The 25,080-nt window shown below is 42.5% G+C and overlaps 4 protein-coding genes across 4 annotated transcripts; 1 reads left to right on the top strand and 3 right to left on the bottom strand.

Moving 5' to 3' along the window:
• Positions 1–204: 204 nt before the first annotated feature.
• LOC135653289 (ADP-ribosylation factor GTPase-activating protein AGD4-like) lies at positions 205–12,663 on the bottom strand. The gene is made up of 20 exons (XM_065175114.1): positions 12,506–12,663; positions 11,221–11,297; positions 11,002–11,102; positions 10,256–10,326; positions 9,352–9,414; positions 8,865–8,909; positions 8,632–8,697; positions 8,499–8,546; positions 8,306–8,401; positions 8,166–8,207; positions 7,867–8,082; positions 7,435–7,566; positions 6,107–6,232; positions 5,910–5,996; positions 5,376–5,630; positions 4,684–4,805; positions 3,941–4,031; positions 2,260–2,714; positions 1,118–1,265; positions 205–580 (listed from the first exon to the last, which is right to left on the bottom strand). The coding sequence occupies exons 1-19, from the start codon at positions 12,551–12,553 to the stop codon at positions 1,154–1,156; spliced, it is 2,253 nt and encodes a 750-aa protein (XP_065031186.1). The 5' UTR covers positions 12,554–12,663; the 3' UTR covers positions 205–580; positions 1,118–1,153.
• A 737-nt stretch (positions 12,664–13,400) lies between these two features.
• LOC103990385 (uncharacterized) lies at positions 13,401–14,539 on the bottom strand. Its single transcript, XM_009409539.3, has one exon. It carries the CDS (start codon positions 14,490–14,492, stop codon positions 13,539–13,541), a length of 954 nt encoding a protein of 317 aa, XP_009407814.2. The 5' UTR covers positions 14,493–14,539; the 3' UTR covers positions 13,401–13,538.
• Positions 14,540–15,690: 1,151 nt separating this feature from the next.
• Positions 15,691–16,923, top strand: LOC135672153 (pentatricopeptide repeat-containing protein At2g18520, mitochondrial-like). Its single transcript, XM_065180607.1, has one exon. It carries the CDS (start codon positions 15,691–15,693, stop codon positions 16,921–16,923), a length of 1,233 nt encoding a protein of 410 aa, XP_065036679.1.
• Positions 16,924–20,112: 3,189 nt separating this feature from the next.
• LOC103990236 (cytochrome P450 86B1) lies at positions 20,113–22,087 on the bottom strand. The gene is made up of 2 exons (XM_009409422.3): positions 20,768–22,087; positions 20,113–20,697 (listed from the first exon to the last, which is right to left on the bottom strand). The coding sequence occupies exons 1-2, from the start codon at positions 22,013–22,015 to the stop codon at positions 20,323–20,325; spliced, it is 1,623 nt and encodes a 540-aa protein (XP_009407697.2). The 5' UTR covers positions 22,016–22,087; the 3' UTR covers positions 20,113–20,322.
• Between the last annotated feature and the right edge of the window lie 2,993 nt (positions 22,088–25,080).

Below are 25,080 nucleotides of genomic sequence, written 5' to 3'. Positions count from 1 at the left end.
GCTAATTAAATAATAAGGGAACTTGGACTGCCAAGAAATAATAATTGGGTACATGGCATCTAAATAATGATGATTGTTGCAAAGAGGACCGCCTGTTGATGACTATCAATCACATAACATGATTCTATTTCTGTGCATTTGTTTTCCGCAATTTTCCTGAATAATCATATGGTTTGCAGAAACCGAAGGATTAAAACACTTAAAGAAGGAAAAATGTGAAGAATGATATTGTTGTTCATAGCATCGTTTACCATCCGATCGTACATGGCGTTTGACCACATGAAATAGAATCTTAGAACAGTTCCTTTCTCCAATAAATATGAAACAGAAGACATAATACATCGACAGGGAATTGCAAACTTCAATCACCCAAGACATAGGATTCACTTCTTATCAGAGTCCTATTTTGCTGCATGAATTCAAGTACATTTTGGAGAACCGAGGACCGGCTATTGGCGTACCACAGCCTCTCTCGCTGAGGTGCTGTGCTCCATCCTCGAACATACAATCGGATAACGACCAACAAGTATACCATCTGGCAGCTCCAAAATGCTGGTAAAGGAATATGTTTCTGCATTGACTACAGGAGTAGGTACCAACCACAGATTAATTAAAAGAGCATAGATCAACTATTAACAGAAAATTGCCATAATATCATGAATTATATGCACTATAAGTTGAACAAAAGCTTTTCAACATGTCGTGCAAGTAACAGCTTTGCCAATAGATTTCTTGATTAAATTACTGCTTCCTGGACATCAAGAAATCTATATTTATTGCTTCACCTATAGGCAAATGTCGGAGCTATAAGCTGCAGGATCACACAGAGGATTCTGCTCATTTGATGATAGCAATTTGATAGCACAAGATTTTTTTTTTTTTTTCTCCGTCAGTAGCTGTTTCAAGATGAAAGTTGTTTTAATATATCATAAAGCAACCAAACTATTGATAGGTACCAAAATGTTGTTGCACGTGACACAATATATGCAGAAATTTAAAAAGTCTCCCCCACTTCATTCTTGAGGTTATTTCCTGTTCTTATTTCTTAGTAACCTGATATGTTTAGTAGATAAGCAATGTTTGTTTACAAGTAGATGAAGAGTGAAAGTAAACATACCAAGATCAACTCTAGGGACAACAGCTGCTTGCATCACTAGCGACCAGCAAGCAATATAAAAAGTTCTTCATCGGTAATTGCTCCAAGCTCCATCGCTCTTTCTAAAGCAGTGAAGCCACCACCATCTTTAGCAGATGTGCTTGCACCCCTGAGAATCAACAAATTATTTTGAGTCTTGGAAAGATATTTAGATAGCAGAATCAAGTATAGTTGCAATCTGAGATGAAGGTCAGGCTGTGGAACAATTTGGGAAGTGAGTATTTAACCTTCCAGGCAAATGAAAATTGCTTTTATTTTTTATGCATTAAGAGATCCGATGTCCAGAGCACGGAAAATCTTCAGAAAATAAGAGATATAAACTGAAGCAACATAAGAAGATAACTCATTGATAAAGGATAAGCATATTACTGCCACCTCAAAGTTTAATCTCCGAGTTGAAGAAGAATACCAAGCAGACCACTCTTGACAACAAAGAATTCTCTTTCACAAGTACAGAAATATTTGCAACGTTCAGTTCAAACTCAAGTTCAGTACATTTTCTGGCCTATTAATGATTCTCTGTATCTATGAGATGCATCACATTTTCTGTTTGAACATACATTGTAAGTCTATTACACAAGTAACCAAGTATGTAGATGGATATACACCATAATGAGACTGGTCAGTTTGCTCGGAATACAGGCCCCTAACCATGGAATGGCACTCACAATGCATGGGCTATTTGAACCTAGCATATTTTAATCCAAAAAATCATCATCAAGTGTAAATCATCAAGACAATTGATTAGATAGAAATTAGTTATACGAGAGTTTTCTGCATCATTTATATGTTTGCTTCTAAAAAAATTTAGCTGGTCCTTAGTAATATTGTCAACAAACTCGAAAGAGGCACTAGGAGGCAATTTGACTATGAGCAGGGGAATTCAAGAACAAAACTTTTAAAATGTGATGAAAAATGCTGAGCATAGATATTCTGCAGATCATAGATTATTTGTTGAATATGTGAGTTAGCTGAGGAACAAAAAAACAAACATGATTTATTTAACTTGAAGAAAATAAACACCAAGAATTTGGCAAAGTTTATATAGAGAGTTATACTTGTAAATAAAACTCCATATGATTAGAGAACGTCCATATTCTTACCTTCTTATCAAATATTTAGCAAGAGAATTATTCTTTGTGCAAATACAATGATGGAGAGGGGTTCTCCCATGAAAATCCTGGAAATTAATGTCAGCACCAAACTGTAGCAGGAGCTCCAACATGACGGGATCACCAACATGACATGCTATATGCAATAGGGAACAACCATCCAAACAGCTCTCTGGTTCACCAGAATCCTTGATTTTCTGACATAATGCAGGATCAAATTGTTTCCTCTCTGTGGAACCATTATTTCTGTTCACGGGTGTATCTGATATGTGATAAAGCTCACTATTCACCTCATCATATATGGTGTTAGGAAAGGCATCTGATGCCACAAAGAGACGATATGCTATTTGAACATTATTAGTTTTGATTGCTTCCCAAATGCGAACTGTAATGAGAGGAAGTTCAGACTGGCTTGTTTCTCTGACTATTAGAGATTTGCCCACATACTGCAAGACATGAAATAGGTAGATAATGAGGAGGTTCAATAAATATGAGGATGCATAGGTATAATTAAAATGGCTGAGATAATACCATCTCATCATCCATAAGCTAGAAAATATGAAGTTGCACGCTAAAAGGAAATATCTATAATGTTTGTCTATACCATATTTGCTTTAAAGCTTTTTGTCTCAAGAAATTGCTTTTGCTGCTAAAAACTGAATCTTCCTATGATTTCAGTATTACTAACCCGCATATTCTTCATCTCGTTCAGAACAGCATTTTAAATGTTAAGAAAAAGTACTTTTAACAACTGAAAATACATTTTAATTAGTATCTACACAGACCACGTAATCTTAACATTTTCTAATGTTAACTTAAATGACCTTTACTACCCATTACAACAAATATTCTAGTGTCCAAGAATCTGGGTAGATTCACAAGGGAACTGTCAATTATGATCATCCTAGTGACTAATTATGCTTGCTGAGGGTATTAAACAATGCAATCCTAGTGCCTTTTTGTTATCAACACTTCCTGTAAAACTTAAAAATATTTGTATCATTCGCAACATCAAGAAGGTATTACACATTCACTTGTAATATAAACTCAATTCCAACGCTAATTTTTTTTTTCATCAAACAAAGTTCATCACTTAACAGGAAAGACAAATAAATCAAGAATTTATCCATCATCTCTTACAAAAAGAGAATTTAGGATTTTTTTCTTTCTCTTCCAAACTGTACAATCACTTAATTTATCAAACTGGCATTACTTACCACGTATCCTTATTACTAAAACATTTACGCCAACTCACCAACAGTTATGCCTGCATCATTTCTTCAAATGCACTTAGTAATTCAAACTGAAATGTGGATCATATCAAAACTAAAATATGAAGATAATATATTAATATTCAACTGGAAAAGGTTTGAATTCCATAACTGATAGCAGATTCTCCATTTCTAGTCAGAATGATATATATTTCTCAGGATCTACCAGCTCATTCTTTCATGATTAAATTTTTTAACGATATGGTCCTTCTGTCTGGTGGTAATTTGAAACCAGGATTATTTCCCAAAAAAAAAGTCATTGTGAGAAAGAAACATCTGTTCTTGATGAAAGAAGAAGCTATGATTCAGTATGTATAATTTACAGCATGTGCTAAACCAAAGTAGATATCTAGAACAGGTAACCCGTCCAGCCCTACTAAGCATTACAACCATTAAGGTACCTTGGAATGTATATATTTTTCCTTTCTTGAAATAGCATCTTTGGGAGTGGGCTTTTTGACAGATGGCCCATCAACATTTGGTACATCAATCCTGCATGAAAATTTCCAGAAGGTATTTGATGTAAGACAAGCTACACCGCATGTAGCACCATCAAAGAGTACTGAATGAAAATTGCTTTTTTACTTAAATAATTTAGGAAATCAGATAATGAGAAAATTGAAATAATTAGACAAATGTTTTTCAAAGAATTACAGATTCCAATTTTAGTAGCTTTGTCTCAGGACAAATAACAGATGCGATTATTAGGTCTGGCACCAGTACATCTCTTTTAAGAGGGGAGATAGATGAGGATGGTAAGGCTTGTATCTAACAATATTTTTGTTGGATGAAGTCAAAACTGGAAAAAGTAAACCATCTCTCGAGTTGGAAAACAATGATGATGGAATATTCACTAAATTAAATTATTGCCAAGGGAGATGGACAAGTTTTAAATCTGCAAGTCAAAACTCACTGATACAAGTTGTTCCTTAATTTCAATCTCTCTTTGTTAAAGAATCTGCATCCTAATTCGAAATATGAAGATTTGCTCTAAAAAAATGCACAAATCAGACAATCATCTGAAATTTATGTCATAATCAATTAAAGTTTGGAGTAACAAAATTGAACTGGACAAGCACAAGCGTAAGCCTCTTAAGTATCAGAGTTATGTTCATCATATTTCAATAATGGCATCATTTCTTACCTTTGATCCTGAAAGAGAAGCAATTCCTCCCACACAGAATTACAATAAGCATTTCCAAGAGCACAAAATAAATCCACAACAGCTGGCTCCCACACCTTAACATCTAATGTCAGTGATCTCACCTACATGCAATATAAATATTATGTGACTTGTAATAGTTACATGAGCATTCTATCAACTAACACATCAATAATATCAAAGCTTCACTCAGTTCTTCAGACACTAAATCAGAACATACTGTTGAAAAATAAGGCAGATTTTACCTCAGAAATATTTTTGTTATAGTATCTCGGTCATTACTCCTAAATCCTGAACTTTTAATGTTACCGTCTGCTGAGGCAAAATCCACTAAAAGCTACAAAACATATGTAAGCACTACAGTTGGTATGATAAAGCCAACCATCCAGAATCTCTACAGTTATTTTCTAGCTGATGTACAAGAGTAACAGTAAATACTATTGAATCTAAGGTAATTAAAAGTTCTTTTTGCTTTCAATAAGCATACTACTAGTGATTTGTTATTGGCGGGAAAATAGTAGTATAGTACTAGGAAATTAAAAGATCTTTCTCCAGAAAGAATCTACTACCTCAAGCAACAGTAATTTCTGGACTTCAACAACTTAACTTATATGAGTTAACTGAAACTGAGATGTAAAGTTTTAAGGACATCAAACAAGTTTAGGGTTCTACACCTTCGAAATGTGAACACCAAGATTTCTGTGAACTCCAGAGCACTCTATGCACACAAGAATTCCCAGATTTAGAGATGCCCAATCAGGATCAGGAGCACCACATTCAGCACAAGCATCATTCCCAGGTATACTCCTGAGAATCTTCGAAATATTATCATATCCTTTTGTATTTGTGCTCTCCTCTAACAAATGAGCATCAACACCATTTGCATCAGCAAAGCTGTGACCATCCATGTCCAAGCCGCCAGATGAAAGCTATCATGTAAAGATCCCAAGAAAATTAATAAGTTTATTCCATAAGAGATGCAATTTCTTAAATTGGCTCAATAAGCAAATGTTCATGACCCATAAATTTATACACATCACTTTTTCATAAAAGGTTATTCAAGTATCATTTTATTACCAGGAGACAATAATAAATCATAACAAGGAAATCTCAAAACAATATATAGAACACACCTAACTCCTGTTATAGGCTGGTCTGACCTAATATTCTGGCAATTTCATGAAACTTAAAAAGAATTTTAGAAGCACCTGATTAGATAAAGTAGAATTTAGAAGTGATGTAATAACTCCTCTAATTTTTTCAACCCAGTCCATTCTATCCACTTCATTTTCAGCCTGTCATAAGTAAGAAGCAGTTAATAAGCACAGGAAAAAAAACAAGATAATGTTCTTTCCAGATAAAAAGCATTCCAGCTCATTTTCATCAGATGGACATTTGTGGGTACCTGCAACGTGAATGTCTTTGCAGGAGATATTATTCTGAAGCAGAACCTCAAATCTGTCTGCTCTGCATCTATCTTAATGGTTGAAGTTCGAAGATCAACAGTGTGAAAACCAATGTTCTCACCACCCTGAAATGAAGTACTTTGGTGTGAGAATCAAAATCTGCCAAAAACAATACTTCAGATGTACTAGTGATAGTTTCCTAGGTCTTTGCTTAGAAAATCAACTAGAAAGGAAGTACTTCAGGTGTCATCTGGACTCTATATGTTGGATATGTTGATGATTTTTCTATTTCTAGAGCCAAGATAAAGAGAAAATGATGGATGAAAATGAAAATGAAAAGATGCATGATGTTTACCAGTTGATACCCTGTTTTGAGAAACAGCCCACAAGAAAATGACAATGCACATGACAGAGTTATAAAACGCCCACAGGAATTATTAGGAACATACTAGCTGTGTGTCATACATATTAAGCAAACTTAAGGTCTACTGCTTTAGTGACCTCAGTTTCCAGGCTACTTCTGGATACATTTCTAATGATAACAGCATCTTATTATGCAATCCAATGCAGCTTAACTATATACCACTTGATTCATGGAGTGTCTCATCTAATAGAAGACCAAGAAATGGATTGCCTGAACTCACTGGCTTCAGCTCAAGTTGCCTTGGTCCTAATGTTACAAGCAAAATAATTAAAGGCAGTTGAATGTTACCAGTGCTGATCAGAGGATACTTGAACCAAGCTCTTACTCACTTTAGATGGAAACACAAGCACAAAGGAAGAATAGTCACATGGAAATCTGTTGAAATCGTGAGATGGGAATTGTCAAACAACTGGTTACTGAGCCTTCCTGAGCATCTTCAATGGATCATCCTACTACAGAAGAGCACACTTTTCAAAACGTCGATTCTGGAAAGCCCAATCACCAATCTTATAGTTGGTTAGTTTGATTCGGGTTTAAAGCAGAATTATGCATCATGGTCAGATACAGATGTGGTCCCATTGAACAGCAACTGAGCAACTCTGGGAACTGGGATATGTTAAGTGATCATGGCCAGTAGTCTATGCATTATCCACATTCCTCAAGAACCAAGTCAAGATCAGATAGATTGTGCTCTATGATACCCTGATATGGCTTCCTAAAACCAAAAATGTTTGATGGATGACAAACGATGGATATGTAAAGTAATGTGGTACCTCTTGAAAGAATGAGCAAGTGATAGAAATATAACTGAAAAAGCATGATGAAGTAACATCCCAGGTTACTGCTTTCCATAGATTTAACAAAGGATGCACTAGGTAACATAAATTAAACAAATTGTCATACCGGCTGTTTACTCCACTTATCTCTGTAGTAGTACAAAGTCCCATGGCTATCAAGTACAAAAAATCTCCGCTTCCAATCTCCTCTCAAATTTGAAGATCGCTTAAGGAGATAACCTTGCTTAATTATTTGAACCTGAAGGGGATGCATAAGGCACCAGTTACAAGTTGATGGGCACAAAGGTCTGTGTCACGAAAAAAATAATTTAAAACAGAATAGTAAATGAGAAGAAAATCTGTTTAAAATCTTAAAGTGTTGTTCAAGACATACTAGACATTTGAGTGTTGTTCACGTCATTCAGGACATACTAGACCCAAGCTTTAGGTTAATGTTCATTCAAATGAGACATTACTTGCCTACCATAGATATATACAAATCACTTTTTTCTTTCGTAAAAATTACAAAACCAACTCTCAATTCACCAAAAATGAGTACCTCTCCATTAGCAGTAGATTGCATCAAGGCTTCTATATTTTTGTATGAATTGAGACCAATTACATTAATACCATCACCACTTGTTGTGGCCTGCATATTGCTGGAGGACCTTAAATTTGCAAGTTCGCTTTGGGTTCTGAACTCCTGGATTCTCTTTTCAAGTTTGTCTTGCTCAACATTAATCATTTCTTTTGACTGTTGAGTGTATGTCAAAACCTGGCCTCTCAAACCACAAGCTCAAGTTACAAAGAATGAGTCAAGCAACCACATGCAAGGAATGTATGAAACCTGAATGCTACCTGGTGAATAAATGGTTCCATCTGGCTCAGTAACTCATATCCCTGAAAGAGACGAGAGAACTGATAAAAATCATGTTCAACTTGAATCGAACTATGGATAATACAAAGAAGATGAATGCGAACAGGGAATATCCACCCACCTGCTTAAAGTATCTCATATTGGCATCCATTACTGCACTTATAGATTCTAGGAATTCAAACTTTTTCTTTGCTTCAATATTTGCAAGAGCATTAACCTGAGATTCTTAAAAAACCACATAAGCAAGTTGGGAAAAGAAATAACTAACTGATTTACATTAGTATCAGGAGAAAAGAAAAAATTATAATACATACTAGATTAAACCGACATCTTTCAAAAGCTGACTTTGAGTTCTGCAAATTCTGTCAAGAAGAAGGGAAAAAAAGGTGTCAGTAAATTTCATCTTAGAGTCATATATCCAGAACCACATTCGTATAGGAAACTTGCCTCTTCTAATTCAGCAACTATGTCTACTCGTGTGCCCTTTTTTAATGACATAAATTTCTCACGTGCCTAACACAAACCACATGACATCCTTAAAGGTTATAGTTAAAAGACCAAATTTGTACTTAAATGAAAATGATGAGAACAAGGACATGGAATTAATATAGAAGTTACACAAGTTTCAAGAATAAGCAAGTAAAACATGGTCAAGTGAAAGAATGGGTGAGAACACAAACCTGATCATACCCTGCTGTAGCTTTGTCAAATCGCCTGCGACAGTCCTACATTCCATGATTAGCCATCAGAGAACGTCTAATATTTTCATTAATGTGTTTCCTCTGAAACAATAATAATATGAAAGCTATGCCGTCCCTATGCCCATATGATCATTGGTCAATGTGTGTTAAAATTATGTGTTTCTGTCTAATATGATGCAACAGATTTTCTATAAACCATAATGTTCTCTTTCTATGTATGACAAACAGATTTCTTGCAAACCATAAAATGTTGTCTAGGAAAAAAATGAATCAAGGCTTATTCCCATATGCTGACCTGTTATGCTTATGGTGCTTAGGCTTATTCCCATTATATTTTGGTTCTTGGCACATTATGTTATTACAAATTTTTGGTGCCAAGAACCCAACTGCATGAAGTACAAGTTGGGGGCAGGCATACATATTTTTTAATCCATTTGGCCACGTATCACAATCAAAGAAGAATTACCTTTACATTTTGCAGATCCACATTCATGAATTGCATCAGACGGTTACTCAGCATATGTTCTACCTGTTTGCAAGAGAAACAAAATTATTCGGATTGCCTGCATATTCACAAAAAAGGATCTCATGATTCAGATATACAGCCAAACATGTCCAATCGGAGACAACTTAGGAAGTTCAATCCACAAAAGTTCCCTTCATTTACTTAGGAGTTAGGTCAATCAAACAAACTGCATGCACTCAATAGAAGGCACTGAACATAAAATACTCTTTTTTAGCGATCATCACACTGATATTTAAGCAACCAAAACAAAAAAGAAGAATGATTGATGTAGTATGCCCTTTAACAGTAATCTTTTGACAACATGCACAAGAAAATACAAAACAATTTCCAGCTCAATGAAACAGTTATTTCAAAAAAGAAAATCAAATGTAGCATATAACTGGTGATAAAACTCAGTGCTTGAGCTGCCTGCAATAATAAAAGAGATGTTTTTTTCTGAAAAGAAGTATGGTAAGGGTTCAAAGCCATTATTCCAAAATATATAACATAATTTAGAAGCCAACAATAAGGCCATGCGTTCACTGATCAACTTGGAAAAGAACTGATGTCATAACTCGACAGTATAATTTGGGACGTGGAACAAACTCCACATAAATTGAGGGTACATCGAGTCTTTTCACTGTTAACAGGGGTAATCCAAATTAGTTAATAGAAAGAATTAACTGTTATTTAACTAAAGACAAGAAATCTTAAAATAATGAATGTTTATTAGTTCTGCTGATTACCAATGTATTACGACTTTAAAGTTGAACAAAATAGCCTTCAAAGCTATTGTAAGTAGTTGTTTGAAGCTGGAGCCATATAGATGAATGAGAAACAAGAAAAACTGTACAAAGACAATTACCTGAGAGCGAAGAAGCTCTTTATAACTCCCAAGTTCCCTAAATGCAGTAGTGAATTTTGACATTACAGGTCCTACCAGAAAAGGCATACTAGCGTGAGTGAACATGACATTATAACAGGGACCACAAGCTACAGTTCAGAATCAAAGCATATAATATCACATCAAGTAAAAGAAGCAGTATTTAGCAGAATTAGTCATCAGGTAATGTTGTCATTCTGTTCTCTATAAGGGCTTTTGTTGTTAATGTTGTTTACATTGTATTATTTTCCCTTTCTTTTCCTTTTCCATTGGCTAAGAACGTCATGAGGAGCAGATTTCCTTATTCCACTTTTGGTATCTTGGCTTATCTTCTAGCAGCCTAAATTTCCAGAACAGTCAATGACTTAATTTCTTCCTAATTACATATCTTGATAGTTATCTATATGTATCCCAAGTAACTGAAAAACCAGCTTGTTGTTGTTGCAACTTAATATTAATTTTGCTTTTATATTTAATTTTGAGCGAGTTCCATAAATTCAATGGCCTTGCTACAACTAAAAAGCCTATGAGTATGCTTGCCAACTGTTGATCATAACTTTTTTTCCGTTTATTGATTAGGACAACATTAAATACATAAGATAGCCAAACTGCCAAATCATAACAAGGTAAAACATATAGGATAATCATTGTGAAGTTAATAACCAAAGAAACACAATGCATAGGTCAACATAAAGCTAGACATCTTGAATGAAGCATAGCTAAACAACCTCCTATGGCTACACTAACAGGATCATCTTGTCCAGCCCCAAATGCTTCCAATGAGTCTGCAAAGGAAAGGTCACCATAATAGGCTTCACCAAGTGATACCCTGTAGATAAATATTAATTCATTTGGCAAGATCAGTGTCTGCAAAGAGAGCTGATATTACATATAAAATACTATATCAAAATTTTAATAAATTCACTATATGCACAGAGCATACTCACATAAATCTCTTACATCCTTTGTGAAACTTGTGACATCGATCTTTTAATTCATCAGTCGTTTGCTCCAATGAATAAATCTTAAGATTAACAAGAAGAAATAAATCTTCAGTTTACATAGATAGTATACTCCAAAATCATCACAAAATTCCAACAAGAAAGACAGAACTACTATCAATAAACTAATGCAATTTCAACTACATTTCAAGAAAGCCAAAAAGGTGTTTTCGTGTGTACAAATGCACCAACCCCCTTCTTATATTCTCGTGTCAGAAGTTGAGACAACAAGAGCAACACAATGACTTGAAAACCTCATAAAGGTCACTACAGAAGCCAAAGGTCTTGAAAGGGACTCAACAACATCAGCAAAACACTTCTAAGAAATATATTAATGAAATATAGTATGATTAAATAAGCATAAAAATTATAATTTGAGTACACAGATATCCAAAAGTATAATAACATAATAAAATTAAAAATGAAAAAACTAAAACAGTATAAAATAAAAATTATTTAAACAACAATATAAACAAACTAGTATTATATATGAATAGCATTAAAAAATTTAGTTTTAACAAATTATTTACAAAAAAAGGGCTAGTGCACCAGGTAGGCATAGTGTGTGCAATCATGACCCTGCAAGCAAGAAGAGTGTTTTTGTAAGTACTCAGCCAAAAGAGGAGCAATCCTACCATAAGCTAAACCTTAGGTCTTTTCATTCCTCAGAGGCAAGAGTCTTTTCATTGTGAAGAAAATTTCTTCCTAGTTTCTTTCTTGGATATACAAAAACGAAATCTCTGCAAGTTTTAGAATGTTCTAGCACCACAAGCAGTCCACAGTATATTGTCCATGTTAGACGTATCCTGCAATGTATTATGAGGAGGCCCCATCGTTGATTATAAGCAAATATCGACATACAAACACAACTTTCTTTCCATCACAAGGCTAACCCAAGGTTCCGGATCCTAAATCAATGCCCTCTTCCAATTGGGTCTCACAGCAGCAGAGCAAACCTTATAGGAATCAGCCGTAATGTTATGACCCTTGATGGAAATTGTCTATAAGGGTTCTCCCAAGTACCTACATCAAATTTCCAAAATTACGGATAATTTTATCTGTAAAATGAACCGGATCGCACTCTCCTGGGCCCAAGCTCAGATCTTTCTATCTCAGATTGGCTACAGACCTCCATGAACCAGATCAAGATCTCCCAAACTGAATTCAAGAAAAAACATAGCAGAAAGCGAGGTATCATTTGGGGGAACAGAAAGGATTCAAGAAAAACCACCTGCTTTCTGAACATTGGGGAGTCTTCCAACGTCACGAAGGCCGTCATCGCTGCCTTTCTCCCTCCGATTGGAATGCTTGGGGAACACCTCTCTCAAATCAGAAGAGACCTCCGAGGGTTGGTAAATGGTGACGGGTGTATCAGGCACATCGTCCCAGTTAGGGCCCGAGCACTGTTGTATTCATCGGTATTTTATTCGGCAGCTCATATCTACCCTCAAAAATGTTCATGAATAGCATATTTACCCTTACGACTGTTAACCATTTCCATGTGGTTGCTGTAGTACTCTTAATAATATTATTGTTAATTATAAGATTTTTTAAAGACTATAAGCATCCAATAATGTTTTGAATAAAAATCAAACAATGATTAAATTATGGGTGAATTCTCAAAAAAAAAAAATTTATTTATTTTTTTTTCCGTAGAGTGTCCCAAGTTAAAAAATAATTCGTAGAGTATTTTTTTTTTCATAAATTATCATTTTCTCCCTATCAGTCACCACCCTCCATCACCCCTTCATCCCTCTTCATCTCGTGATTGATTACCCTACGCCTAGCAATCTTGATCATTGATTCTCGCTTGTTTATCATGATCAACTATGATCAACTTTTAAAAAAATCATAGGAATTAATTGCATATTACCTTTTATAACTAACTACTTTTAATATTTCGATTCCTATAATTTTAAAAGTTATATTGAGATTACTATATTTACGAAAACGAAATATTATGATCCATAAAAAGATTAAAGCGATAATTTTATACGCTTAAAAAAAATTAAAAATAATCAATTAAATATTTTATTTTTATAAATATAAAAATCGAAAATATTAAAAATAACTAAATACGAAAATAACCTATAATTAGTCCGAATCATACACAATTATTCCATTGATGAAACAGCAGACAACAAATTTATTGATTTTATTCATATAACTGAACTACAAATTCACAATAGTAAGTTTTGTTTGTGCCTCGAGAAGATGGCGCCAATTGCTTCCTTGAATTCCTGATGTAGTAGGAGTGTATCGATTTATGAACACCCTCGCAGACGACACCGTAGGCTCTTCAACGCGGCAGTCCGGGTTCCCATCGCGGCGTGAAATGCTCCGTTAACGCCGTCCGTCAAACCGTCCAAACCCACCGTCAACTCCTCCGTCGTTATCTCAACCGCCTCGACTGCCATCCCCAATCCCTCCGTTTCGTCGTCGATCACGCCCGCCAACCTCCTCACCGCCGCCTCCACCGCCTCCAGCTCGCCGGGTAGGGCCACTCGTAGTCGCCCAGACACCGCCGCCGCCACCTCGTTGAAGGCATCCGCCCACGGCCACTCGCCGGAGACCCGTATCTCGCCCAACAGCGCCTTGCCCTCTCCGCCGCCGAGCACCGCCACCACGGCCGCCATCACCAGGCGCGACAATGACTCCACCGCGTACGTCGCCCTCCGCACGGCCGACGCGCTGCCGCGCGGCGGCTCATCCGGCGCCATTCTCCGGATCAGCTCCCCGGCCGACCGCCCAATCTCGCCGCTCGGCGTGCTCTCCCACTCCGCGATCGCCCTGCGCGCCCGCCGTAGGGCGTTCTCGTCACCGTCAACCTCATCAGGGCGAAGGATGCGGAGCGCGACGCGTAGGGGGAGGAGCCGGTGCTCCAATTGCGCGATCTCGGCGGAGGCAGCGTTGCAGGCGTCGAGGAAGGAAACTCCGGCGTCGAGGTGGGCAGTCAGTGCATCGGAATCGACGCCACCGGGGAGGGAACGGTCGGAGACGAGGGCAGCGGTGGCGGCGAGAGTGAGGGCGAGGATGCGGACGGCGCGGTGGAGCCAACGCAGGGGGACTCCCGGGGAGTCTCCGGGTATCGGGAGGAGGGAGCGAAGGCAGAGGGAGAGGGCTTCCTCCAATGAGCGAGTGGCCGACGAGGCCGAGGGCTTCAGTGACGACGGCTTCGATGGGAAGAGTGACTCATAACGCCTAATTAAGGAAAACATATCGCATACAGCTTAGGCTATCTTATTCTTGTTCGGGATAAGGGATGGTATGCTGTGGGGTTTATAGGAGGAGGCCGAGGCAAAACGATGGGTGGCCGCGGATTGCTTTATTGACGATACGACCCTCTGGGACTCGTCAGTACCACGTCGTTGCCACCTCGACTTTGAATGGGTCGTATTGACGAGGCAGACTAGAATGGCAAAGCTTCGTAATTTTGAAGACAAAGGAGGAGAGAATGGGAAGAAGAAGGTGTAGGGGTGAATACGTACCCAGGACGACGTCGGATATCAGGATGGATATCTTGTTCGTTGGTGTCGAGTCTACGCTGAGTCCACTGGATAATGAGGTTACCGCTGTCATACAATAATGAAAGCTCGAGTCCTGAACCGGGTCAACCCGTTCCCACTCTGACGAGCGATTTCCACTGACTGTCGGGGCGTACCAGACCGAATTAAAGAATCGATCCGTCGGGTGTAGGTTTGACACAGCTACCCAACTTCGAACGGGTTCATCACCCGTTCGCCAGCGAAAACAATGCAGGAATCACGTTTCACTTGGCTGTCTCGATCGAATCATACGATTTGTATAAGAAGGCTTAAAACGCGTCTCTAAGATGTGTTTGACACCTAATCCTTAAGTACTTGACCAAGTATGCGTTACGTTTTCTTTCTTTATTCGATATAATTGCTACTGATGAAACGGTATCAATGGTTCTTCGCGTCAGCACACAGCATCTCTGATGACACACAGCGATGACTTTGTTTGCTTGCCATTGCAGCAGGTCTTCGCAGGTAACGTAACACATGGCGAAGCGGTCAACCAGATCTCGTGTTGTCCGAGACACTGGCAACAGAGTGGCTGAACGAACGAAAACTACGTGGTAGTTAATCCGCAAGCTCTCCGTTGACTTGGGCCAGCGGGGGAGTTAGTAGATTCTTCGATGGATGAACACGGAAGAGAGAGTTGACTTGAGCGTGAGGGTACCGCTCAAGTCATCGCAGAAATTTTGGTCGTCAAGGTTCTCTGCCAACGCAAATCCGAATCTTAAGGTAACGATCTCGATGTTTTCGTTCCTTCGATGGGCCGACAAATTATCTAGTCCACTGGGCTGGGCTTATGAAGCTCCTAAAGGATCCAAAAATGGCTTCCATTAAGTCCGGATCAGAACCCTAAACCCGTCTTCCGTCACGTTGTAGAATGGGCGATCTCTCCGCCGCGCGTCGCCACTTCTCCCTCCTCGGCTGCCTCCCCCGCCGCCTCTCCACCACCGCTCCTGCAACTCGCACCGGGATCTCAGCCGCCGTCGCCAAGTCCCGCCTCCGGAAGGAGTTCGACCCCGATCGGGCTGTCACCATCCTATCTTCCGTTGCCGACTCCACCTCCTCGACCTCCGCCCGCTACGCCCTCGAGCTCACCGTCCGCCGCCTCGCCCGATCCCGCCGATTCTCTGACGTTGAGGCCCTCCTCGAGTACCGCATGTCCGCTGCCGCCGGCCTCACCGAGCACTACGTCGCCACTGTCATCCTCTCGTATGGCACCGCCGGCATGCTCGACCACGCGCTGCGCACCTTCGACGAGGTCCCCGTCCTTATCTCCGCCCCCCATTCACTTGTCTCCTTCAACGCTTTCCTCTCCGCCTGCATCCGGGCCAAGAAGCCCAACCGCGTTCCAGGCTTATTCGCTGAGCTCTCTGAGAAGCACGCCATCACGCCCGATGTTGTCTCCTACGGCGTCCTCGTCAATGCTCTTTGCCTCACCGGCAAGACTGACAAAGCCATCGAGACGTTGAAAGAGATGGTGACTGTAAAGCATCTGGAGCCGACCACCGTGATCTACACCACGCTCCTCGATTCCCTTTACAAGAAAGGGAAGTCGGATGAGGCTGAGGCGCTGTGGAAGGAGATGGTTGGGAATGGGTGTGCGCCCGATCTTACAGCTTACAATGTGAGGGTTATGCATCGGGCTGGACAGGGAAAGCCGGAGGATGTTCTTGAGCTGATCGGGGAGATCGAAGCTGCGGGAATTAAGCCTGATACGATCACCTACACTTATCTTCTCACATGTCATTGCAATGCGGGCCAGTTTGAAGAGGCCAAAGCGGTATATAGAGGACTCAGGGAGAAGGGTTGCCGTCCGAACGCAACGATGTTTAAGATTTTTCTGTCTCGATTGTGTGAGAATGGGGATGTCGACACGGGGCTGGAGGTGTTCGAGGATAGCTTGAAGTCGAATAAGGTTCCAGGTTTTCGCACAATGAAGCTTCTAGTGGAGGGATTGGTAAAGGGAACGAAGCTGGAAGAGGCAAAGGCAGTGGTTGATAAGGTGAAGAAGCGGTTCCCTGAGAATCTTGTTGGTGGGTGGAACAAGGTGGAGAAGGAGCTTGGTTTGAGTGCAGATGAGCAAGTATGGGACCAACTTGAGGTCTTCTGAAGTTGTATGTATGTTCTTGCTATGCAGATGGCACCAAAGAGATTGGGTTGACGATGGGTTTCAGATAGAATTAGCGACTGAAGTTTGGATCGCTAGAACGAACAAGAAACTGATGAAAGAGGTGCGGAATTTTGTTGATGAACTTACCACACAAGGCGAGGCTGTCTCTAACGAGGGCTGAATTGTCCTTAAGGCACTAATGCTGAATAATATGATCGGAATATTGTTGGATACTTGTCGATTCTTCATTATTATTATTATTATTATTATTATTATTATTATTATTATTATTATTATTATTATTATTATTATTATTATTATTATTCTTATTCTTATTAGTATTATTATTATTATTATTTGTTTTTTTTTTTTTGATACTTGCTAAATAGATATTGTTGTGGGAAACAACCTTGAGCCGTGATCTCGGGGTCGACGCGGCTCGGTTCGGGTCCGGATGACGGGGATCTTCCCGGGACGACCTTCGACTCCGCTGAGGTAGCTGGCTGCGGCGGTTCGATCGGGACGGGGTCGTCGTTTCCTCCGGGCAGGAACTCCTCGTATGCGCGTCCAGTGGGGATCTTCGGCTTCGCACCTGCACAAAGGTCGGGTCGGGGTGCTCAACCCGACCCCTCCGACGATTAAGTCAGATGGAATGAAGATGTCTTTTTTGTGTGTGTTTTTCCCCCTCTCCCCCTAGAATGCGAGGGTAGGCCGCGCAGGCGTGGTTTCGGGCAACATGCGGCCGAGGAGCACAACGCAGGCGGGCAGGCCACGCAAGCGTGATCTCGGGCAACATGGCCGAGGAGCACGGCGCAAGCGGGGAGGCCGTGTAAGTGTGGACTTGGGTAGTCTACGGCCGAGGGATACGACTCAAGCGGGGAGGCCGCCCTGAAGTAGACTCGGGTAGTCTACGGCCGAGGGATACGGCTCAGGCGGACAGGCCGCCCCGAGGTAGACTCAGGTAGTCTACGGCCAAGGGATACGACTCAGGCGGTCAGGCCACCCTGAGGTAGACTTGGGTAGTCTACGACCGAGAGACACGACTCAGGCCGAGGGATACGGCTCATGCAGGGAGGCCGCCCTGAGATAGACTGAGTCTATGGCCGAGGGACACGGCTCAAGCGGGCAGGTCGCGCTGAAGTGGACTCGACAGTCTACGATCGAGGGATACGGCTCAGGCGGGCAGGCCGCCCTGAGGTAGACTCGGGTAGTCTATGGTCGAGCCGTGTAGATTCAGAAGAGTTTAGGCCGGGGCTAACCGCGAGCCGGGAGGCGATCAGGTAGATATTGAACCTTCGCTCGGAAGAGACTAAGGCAGGGCCTAGATTTCTTTTCACGAGGACTACATCGGATAGCCACCGCGGGTGCTTAACCTCTTCTATGGAGCCCGCTGTCGGAAGTCGTCCCTTCTCCTCACGGCCGCCCAGGCCCTCGCTGCGATGTACCGGTTAGCCCGCTGGAGCATCTTTGACACCATGGTGGGAGGTCGCTCCGCTAAGGACTAGAGGAATCTGGAAGGTCGCAGGCCTATCATAAACGCATGCACCAACAAAGAGAGGTGAGTGTCCGACAAACCCCGGATTTGCGTGGCAAAGCGATCCACAAAATGTGAGAGGGGCTCGTCCTCCCTTTATTTGAGTCCGATGAGCAGTGTCACGGACGATTTTGGCCGTGCATAGGCCACGAAGTGGAGCTCGAAGTCCTTGATGAGCTGGTCTAAGGAAGCGATCGTTCCGGTCTTCAAGCCGCCATACCACGCGTGGGCCGGCCCTCTCAGAGTGGTGGGAAACGCTCTGCACATCAAAGCGTCAGAGGTTCCGTACAATGCCATTTGGGCACGGAAAGCGGCTACGTGGTCCGCTAGGTCGGTGGCGCCATCATATGCGTCCAGAGAGGGGAACTGGAAGTTCAGGGGGACTGTCTGATCCTGTATCTCGAGTGTGAACGAAGATCCCTGATGTGCGTCCCCCCCAAGCTCTCCTTTGGACCTGCGAACCTCTTTCTACACCTCGTCGAGTTGCTGGCTGACGAAACGCAACTGGGCCCTCAGGGAGTCCATATAATCCGAAGAGAATGCCTCGGGTTCCGGGCGACCGCTCGGGTTTGCCATCACTGGATCCCCGAGTGGGGCCGGTCGGACTCGAGGCGAAGTGGGGAGCTCCGGAAGTGTCGTGTGGGCCCGAACGAGCGCCTCGTGTTGTCGCAGTTGTTGGATCGCAGGCAGGTGCGCCGAATGAGAAACGAGCGGGATAATGGTTTGCACCATACCCATCAAAGCTCAGACTTGATGAGCGAGGTCCTGAAATGCCTCGGACGACACGGGCGAGGGGTCAGCGGGGGCGCCGTCGGGCGACGACAGGCCCGGGTCCTTGAATATCCGCCAATAGCGCTCTGAGGTCATGGCGAGGTGTTCGTCACGATGACCACCGTGCGGGGGATGTTCCCCCGAGACTCCAGTCGGGTGTGACCTCTCAGCCGCGGGCTCATCTGAGCTGCTCGGGTGATCACCCGACATTCCGGGCCCTCCTTCTAACGCCAAAATGTTGTGGGAAACAACATTGAGTCGCAGGCTCATCTGAGCCACTCGGGTGATCACCCGACATTCCGGGCCCTCCTTCTAACGCTAAAATGTTATGGGAAACAACCTTGAGCCGTGGCCTCGGGGCCGACGCGGCTCGGTTCGGGTCCGGATGACGGGGATCTTCCCGGGACGGCCTTTGAGTCCGCTGAGGTGGCCGGCTGCGATGGTCCGATCGGGACGGGGTCGTCGTTTCCTCCGGGCAGGAACTCCTCGCCTGCGCATCCAGTAGGGACCTTCGGCTTCGCACCTGCACAAAGGTCGAGTCGGGGTGCTCGGCCCGACCCCTCCGATGATTAAGTCAGATGGAGTGAAGAGGTCTTTTTTTGTGTGTGTTTTTCCCCCTCTCCCCCTAGAATGCGAGGATATTTATAGGGAAGCTTATTGCTTCCTGAGGTGCCCGCTTGCAGGGGGCAGGCTGTTAGCGTCTGACACTGGTGTTGGCGTGGCGTGAAGGATCGAGCCTGAGCAAGACTTTAATGCGCCTCGGTCGACGTTCTGGTCCGTTTGACCAGAAGCTGGCGGGTCGATCAAGGCATGAGGCATCATTTGGGGCAACTGACGTCAGCCCGAGTCTTGTCACTATTATTACCCTCATATACCAAAGTATCTATTTTTTGGTGATGGAAATGAAACACTCGATTATATCAAGTATATGACCTTAATAATACATCACTCAACTCTCCCATGCATAATACAAAACAAAGAAAAATCTAATATAAAGAAACATACTGTCTTCCGCTACTACTGCTTTAGACAACGTTCATTATTATGATCCATGAAAACCTTGGGGGTTCCTCGTCGCTACTTCTTCTCAGGGCTCACATCTCGTCCCTTCTGCAGAGTGTGACCTTCAATCCATACTTCATGTACATGGTCAGCGCCATCTTGGGCGCCACCGGGTGGCCCTCTGCAACCCTCACATGGTAGCGGCGGAGGATCGAAGCTGCCACAAACTTCATCTGGTAGTACGCGAAGTCTTTCCCCAGGCACAGCCTCGGACCGCCGTTGAAGGCCGTGAACTTGTACGCGGACTCGCTCATGAAGCGGCCGTCCTTTAGCCACCTCTCTGGTTTGTAGTCCCTGCAGTCCTTCCCCCATATGCTTTCCATCCTTCCCATGGAGAAGATGGCGTACACGACCTTGGTTCCCTTCTTCAGTGCCGTGCCATCTGGGAACACTTCGTCCTCCACAACCTGAGGGATCGCAATCGAATCATGAGGCGAGAGAAGAAACCGAAGAGCCAAATTGATCTGCATTTCGTACCTCCTTGTGGTCCACTGGCACCGAAGGATACAGTCTGAGAGCTTCTGACAGCGCCGCTTGCAGATACTCCATCTTCTTCACCTCCTCTGGCCTGAACACTAGTTCTTCGCCCTCTGCTCCCTCGCCGTCATTTCTTGATCCTCTTTCCTTCACTATCGTGTTGATTTCCCCAAGAATCTTCTCCTCTACTTCCGGGTGTTTGTCGAGAAGATAGAAGAACCAGGCCAACGCCACCGACGAGGTGTCGCGGCCGGCGAGTATGAAGTTGACGCAGACGTCTCTCAGAAACTTGTCGGAGAAGCCTTTCCCGTCCTCGTCTTTGAGCCTAGTGAACACGGTCAGGAGGTCGGTTCTCGCCGTACTGTTCTTGTCGCCAGACTCCAACGATAGCTCCTTCTTCCTTGTTCTTATGACGTCGTAGGCGAACTCGTCGACCCGCTTCAGCGACCGCCTGAGCCATCTCTCGCTCCCGAGGTCGAGGTAGCGCAGTGCTTTCCAGATGGCGGTGGGCGTGATGAAGCGTATGATGGTGGCCTCCGTCGCGTCCTCGAAGGCTTTGGCGAACGGAATCTCCGGCTGGCCCGGACGGAGGCAGCCCGGGTCGATTCCGAAGGCGATCATGCACACGTTGTCGAACGTGAGCCTCAGGAGCACGTCCTGGAGGTCGATCTGCGCGCGGCCGTCGTGGGCTGCCTCGAGCACCGGGAGCAGCCTCGAGTGGACGAGCTCGACGAGGGACCGGGCGGTCATGGCCCGGAACTCGGCGGAGTGGAACTCCAGGCTCGCCGTCTTGCGCTGCTTTCGCCAGGTCTCGTCGTCGGCGCTGAAGATGCCGTCGCCGAGGAAGTCGCGCACGGTGCCGCGGAAGTACTCGCCCTTGGGGAAGCTGGAGAACTTGGTCTTGAGGAGGTGCTCGAGGTTGCGGGGGTCGGCCGTCACGACGCAGTGGAGGTTGGTGAACCACGGGCCACGGAAAGTGAACGTGCCCCCCTGCCGCTCGATCACGCCGGTGACCCACTCGTACATGTCGTTGCGGATGCCGAGGAGCAGAGACGGGAGCATGCCGACCACCGGCCACACCGCGAGGCCCTGACGCTTCCCTTGCCTGAGTGAGTGAATGGTTATGAAGATGGACACAGCCAGAAACAGCTCAAAAGTTTGGATCTCCGGCAACAGCGAGAAGAAGCCACTGATACCAGAGGAAGCTCTTTGGCTGTCCGACATGGTGGTATCGTTGCAGGAGTTCATTGTGTCCACCTGCTTAGAAAAGAGAGAGAGAGAGAGAGAGAGAGAGAGAGAGAGAGAGAGAGACAACAACTGATGTTGGAGTGTTAGAGAGCGGCCATTAATATAGAACTTTTGCATGGTGGGGGAAGATTTCTTACAGAATCTGTCTCGTTTTGATGTAACGAGCTGTTTGATTTGGTGAGCTGAAAGTGCCAAACATGCGGAGCTTTGGCAGTCTCATGTTAAGCAGATTTATGCTTGGGTTTGGTTAGTACATGATGCAAGGGAAGCTGGGAAGGAGGTCTCAAGTGTGGAGGATGGAGGTAGGTGAGGGTGGTCGGAGAGATGAGACTGATGTGGAGGGTGGAAATTAGGTGCGACTTAAGGATGCATGGTCGCCAAACACACCTGCCTTGGCTGCCTTCTTTTCTTGTTTCTGTCACAGGAGTGACACTGGCTGCTCTACCGAGAAAGAAAGCTTCAGGAATGATTCGAACAAAGTTGATCATCCTGCGCTACTGGATAATTACTTGGATGATTAAGCAACCATGTATACTATCTTCTTCTCAACATGTAGATCGTCACTTTATTCACCTAAAGCATCCATTAGCCATGATTAGAAGAGTATGCAATCCATTGTCACTTGTTTTGAGTTATTATTGTTCTTTCTTTTGGTTGATGGTTGGAGAATCAACATCAAGGTCAAAAAGTAGGGCTTTCTTGTATGTTTCAGCAATTGAACTGCCATGTGAAGCAACATATTGTGTTTTATCACAGATAGAGACCATTTCCTTTTTGTTTTAATGAAGAACCCATGCGGAGAAGCTTATGAAATCTTTGGAGTTAGGTGAAGATGATAACGAACATGAGAATTAGCTCCACTTCCTTTTGTGCGCCAAATCAATGATAGCACCCAAAATAGTTGAGGTGGGGGTTGGAAGATGATTTGACAGTTAAAAATTATTTTGAGGATTAAAAGAATAATTTAGAAGTTTGCATGGCATCGACTTCCTATTTTTAGTTGAATTTCAATTCGGAGCTATTGTTATCGATTTCTTATGGATTCCATGCATCGTATTTCACAAAGTGTAAGTTTGTAGTCGAGTTTTGGGTTTTGTTGCACCAACTTATTCTACGTGTTGACTTTAATAACCCAAACAAAGCCAACTTCCGTAACCATTTGGACTAAATCCGACTAATGAAACTTCTTAATTAATGGGAGAGAATGATGTGTAAGTCCAACTAATTTGGTACCATATTTGTGGTGTCATAACGTTAAATATATTTTTATTTTATAAAAAAAATCATTTCATATTGCATCTAATTCCTCGTAAAAAATAACTTTAAAATAAAATTTTATTTTTTAGAATTAAGATTCATTTTAACTCTTATGATTTTGGTCATGGATCTCTTAAATCCTTGTAGTTTTCTCGTATCTAAAATAACCCTCATATTTTTAAAAACGTGATAAATAAACCCCTCATGTCAAGTCCGAGTTAATAGACATTAGAATTTACTACGTGGTACGTTGACTGATAATAAATCATTAATATAGTTGCATGTGTAATTTGAGTTTTTAAAAAATTAACATTCATCAATGGAAAAATGAGGTGTCATCGTGGAAGCGACCACCAACAATAACACCGAGTCGCTGCTGCTTAGTAGGGCATCACACGTACGTAGCCTCTCTGACACTGACAATGAGTTTATGAGCTTTCGATCCTGCCTTAAGTAGATGTGCATCAATTAATCTAATGTTAGGTACATTATGGTCGTCTTGTCCCTCTTCCTCCTCCTGAGTATCTTCACCCACCTCTCTCTCATCTTTGTCTCCGACCTCTCTTGCCTTTATCTCTTTTCCTTTATCTGTAACTATAGTCTCCGTCGTTTTCTCTTTTTCGACAAAATGGATCTTAACTTTTTTTTAAACTTAAATTGCATATGTCATTATATTAATAATTTATTATGAGTCAGCATGTCATGTAAGTAAACAATAATGTCTGTTAACTCAAACTTGACGAGAGAAACTTATATATTAATTTTTTAAAATGTACGGACTATTTTAGACATGAGTAAACCATAATAGCTTAAATGATCTACGATCAAAACTACATGGGCTAAAATAAATCTTAAATCTTTTTTAAACTTAAATTATATATATTATTATATTAAATAATTTATTATGAGTTATAAAATTTTAATGTCTATTAACTATTTTTATAAATATATAAATTATTTTAAATATGAATAAATTATAAGGATTAAAGTGATTCATGAATTTTTTTTATAGTAGGAGATGTCTTTTGATCTTTTTCAGTCCTTTATTGAGCGGATCGATTTGGGTGTCTCTTTCCATGCACTTTTCATATATTGGCATCAACTTTGCAGTTGTGCTGCTGTCTTCTGCGTGCCTTCCCCTCGTCGCGGGATCTTCCATCAATTATGTATTGCTTCCTCCGGTCTTATCGCATGCAGCAAAGAGAGTTCACTCGGTCTTCTTCGCGCTCCAACGTTCTCTTCGCTGCATTGCAACTTCATCGTTTTCTTTCTTCCTTTTCTTCTTCATCTTGTGCCGCTCTTTTGCTCTCGCCGACACAGACGAAGTGGACTATAAAGCGTCGAAGCAACAGCAGGCCGACCGGGTGGTCCGGCTCCCCGGCCAGCCCCTGTCAACTTCAGCCACTACGCCGGCTACGTGACCGTCAACGAGAGCCACGGTCGGGGGCTCTTCTACTGGTTCTTCGAGGCCACCCACGCCCCCAAGAAGAAGCCGCTTCTCCTTTGGCTTAATGGAGGTATGCCTTTGCTCTGTAATGGAGTTACAGTGTTCTGTATTCTCCTGGAATTCTTTCTGGTCGCAGGGCCTGGTTGTTCTTCCATTGGGTATGGAGCGGCAGAGGAGCTCGGACCTTTTCTGATACACAAGTCAACGAGCATTCATGACAAAGGAAAATGCTTCTTCTTCACTGACACTCGTAAAATGGAACCTAAGAACATCAAGTCTTAATTGCAGAGGCCAATTTGCTATTCCTCGAGTCCCCAGTTGGCGTGGGGTTTTCTTACACTAATACGACCTCTGATCTACG

This window comes from Musa acuminata, chromosome BXJ1-4 (assembly GCF_036884655.1).
Source record: "Musa acuminata AAA Group cultivar baxijiao chromosome BXJ1-4, Cavendish_Baxijiao_AAA, whole genome shotgun sequence".
In the NCBI taxonomy this organism is placed as follows: Eukaryota; Viridiplantae; Streptophyta; class Magnoliopsida; order Zingiberales; family Musaceae; genus Musa; species Musa acuminata.
This window is presented reverse-complemented; position numbering and strand designations above follow the sequence as displayed.

What these genes read in the sequence shown, in the direction of transcription:
- LOC135653289 (XM_065175114.1), bottom strand. Translation starts at nt 12,553, where the DNA reads ATGACGGCCTTCGTGACGTTGGAAGACTCCCCAATGTTCAGAAAGCAG. An exon ending in TGGATCTGCAAAATGTAAAG is followed by an intron (nt 8,910 to 9,351) that starts GTAATTCTTCTT and finishes CATGGAATGTAG; the next exon opens with GACTGTCGCAGGCGATTTGA. An exon ending in ATAAGTGGAGTAAACAGCCG is followed by an intron (nt 6,233 to 7,434) that starts GTATGACAATTT and finishes ACTTCATTTCAG; the next exon opens with GGTGGTGAGAACATTGGTTT.
- LOC103990236 (XM_009409422.3), bottom strand. Translation starts at nt 22,015, where the DNA reads ATGAACTCCTGCAACGATACCACCATGTCGGACAGCCAAAGAGCTTCC. An exon ending in TGCCAGTGGACCACAAGGAG is followed by an intron (nt 20,698 to 20,767) that starts GTACGAAATGCA and finishes GCGATCCCTCAG; the next exon opens with GTTGTGGAGGACGAAGTGTT.
- LOC135672153 (XM_065180607.1), top strand. Translation starts at nt 15,691, where the DNA reads ATGGGCGATCTCTCCGCCGCGCGTCGCCACTTCTCCCTCCTCGGCTGC.
- LOC103990385 (XM_009409539.3), bottom strand. Translation starts at nt 14,492, where the DNA reads ATGTTTTCCTTAATTAGGCGTTATGAGTCACTCTTCCCATCGAAGCCG.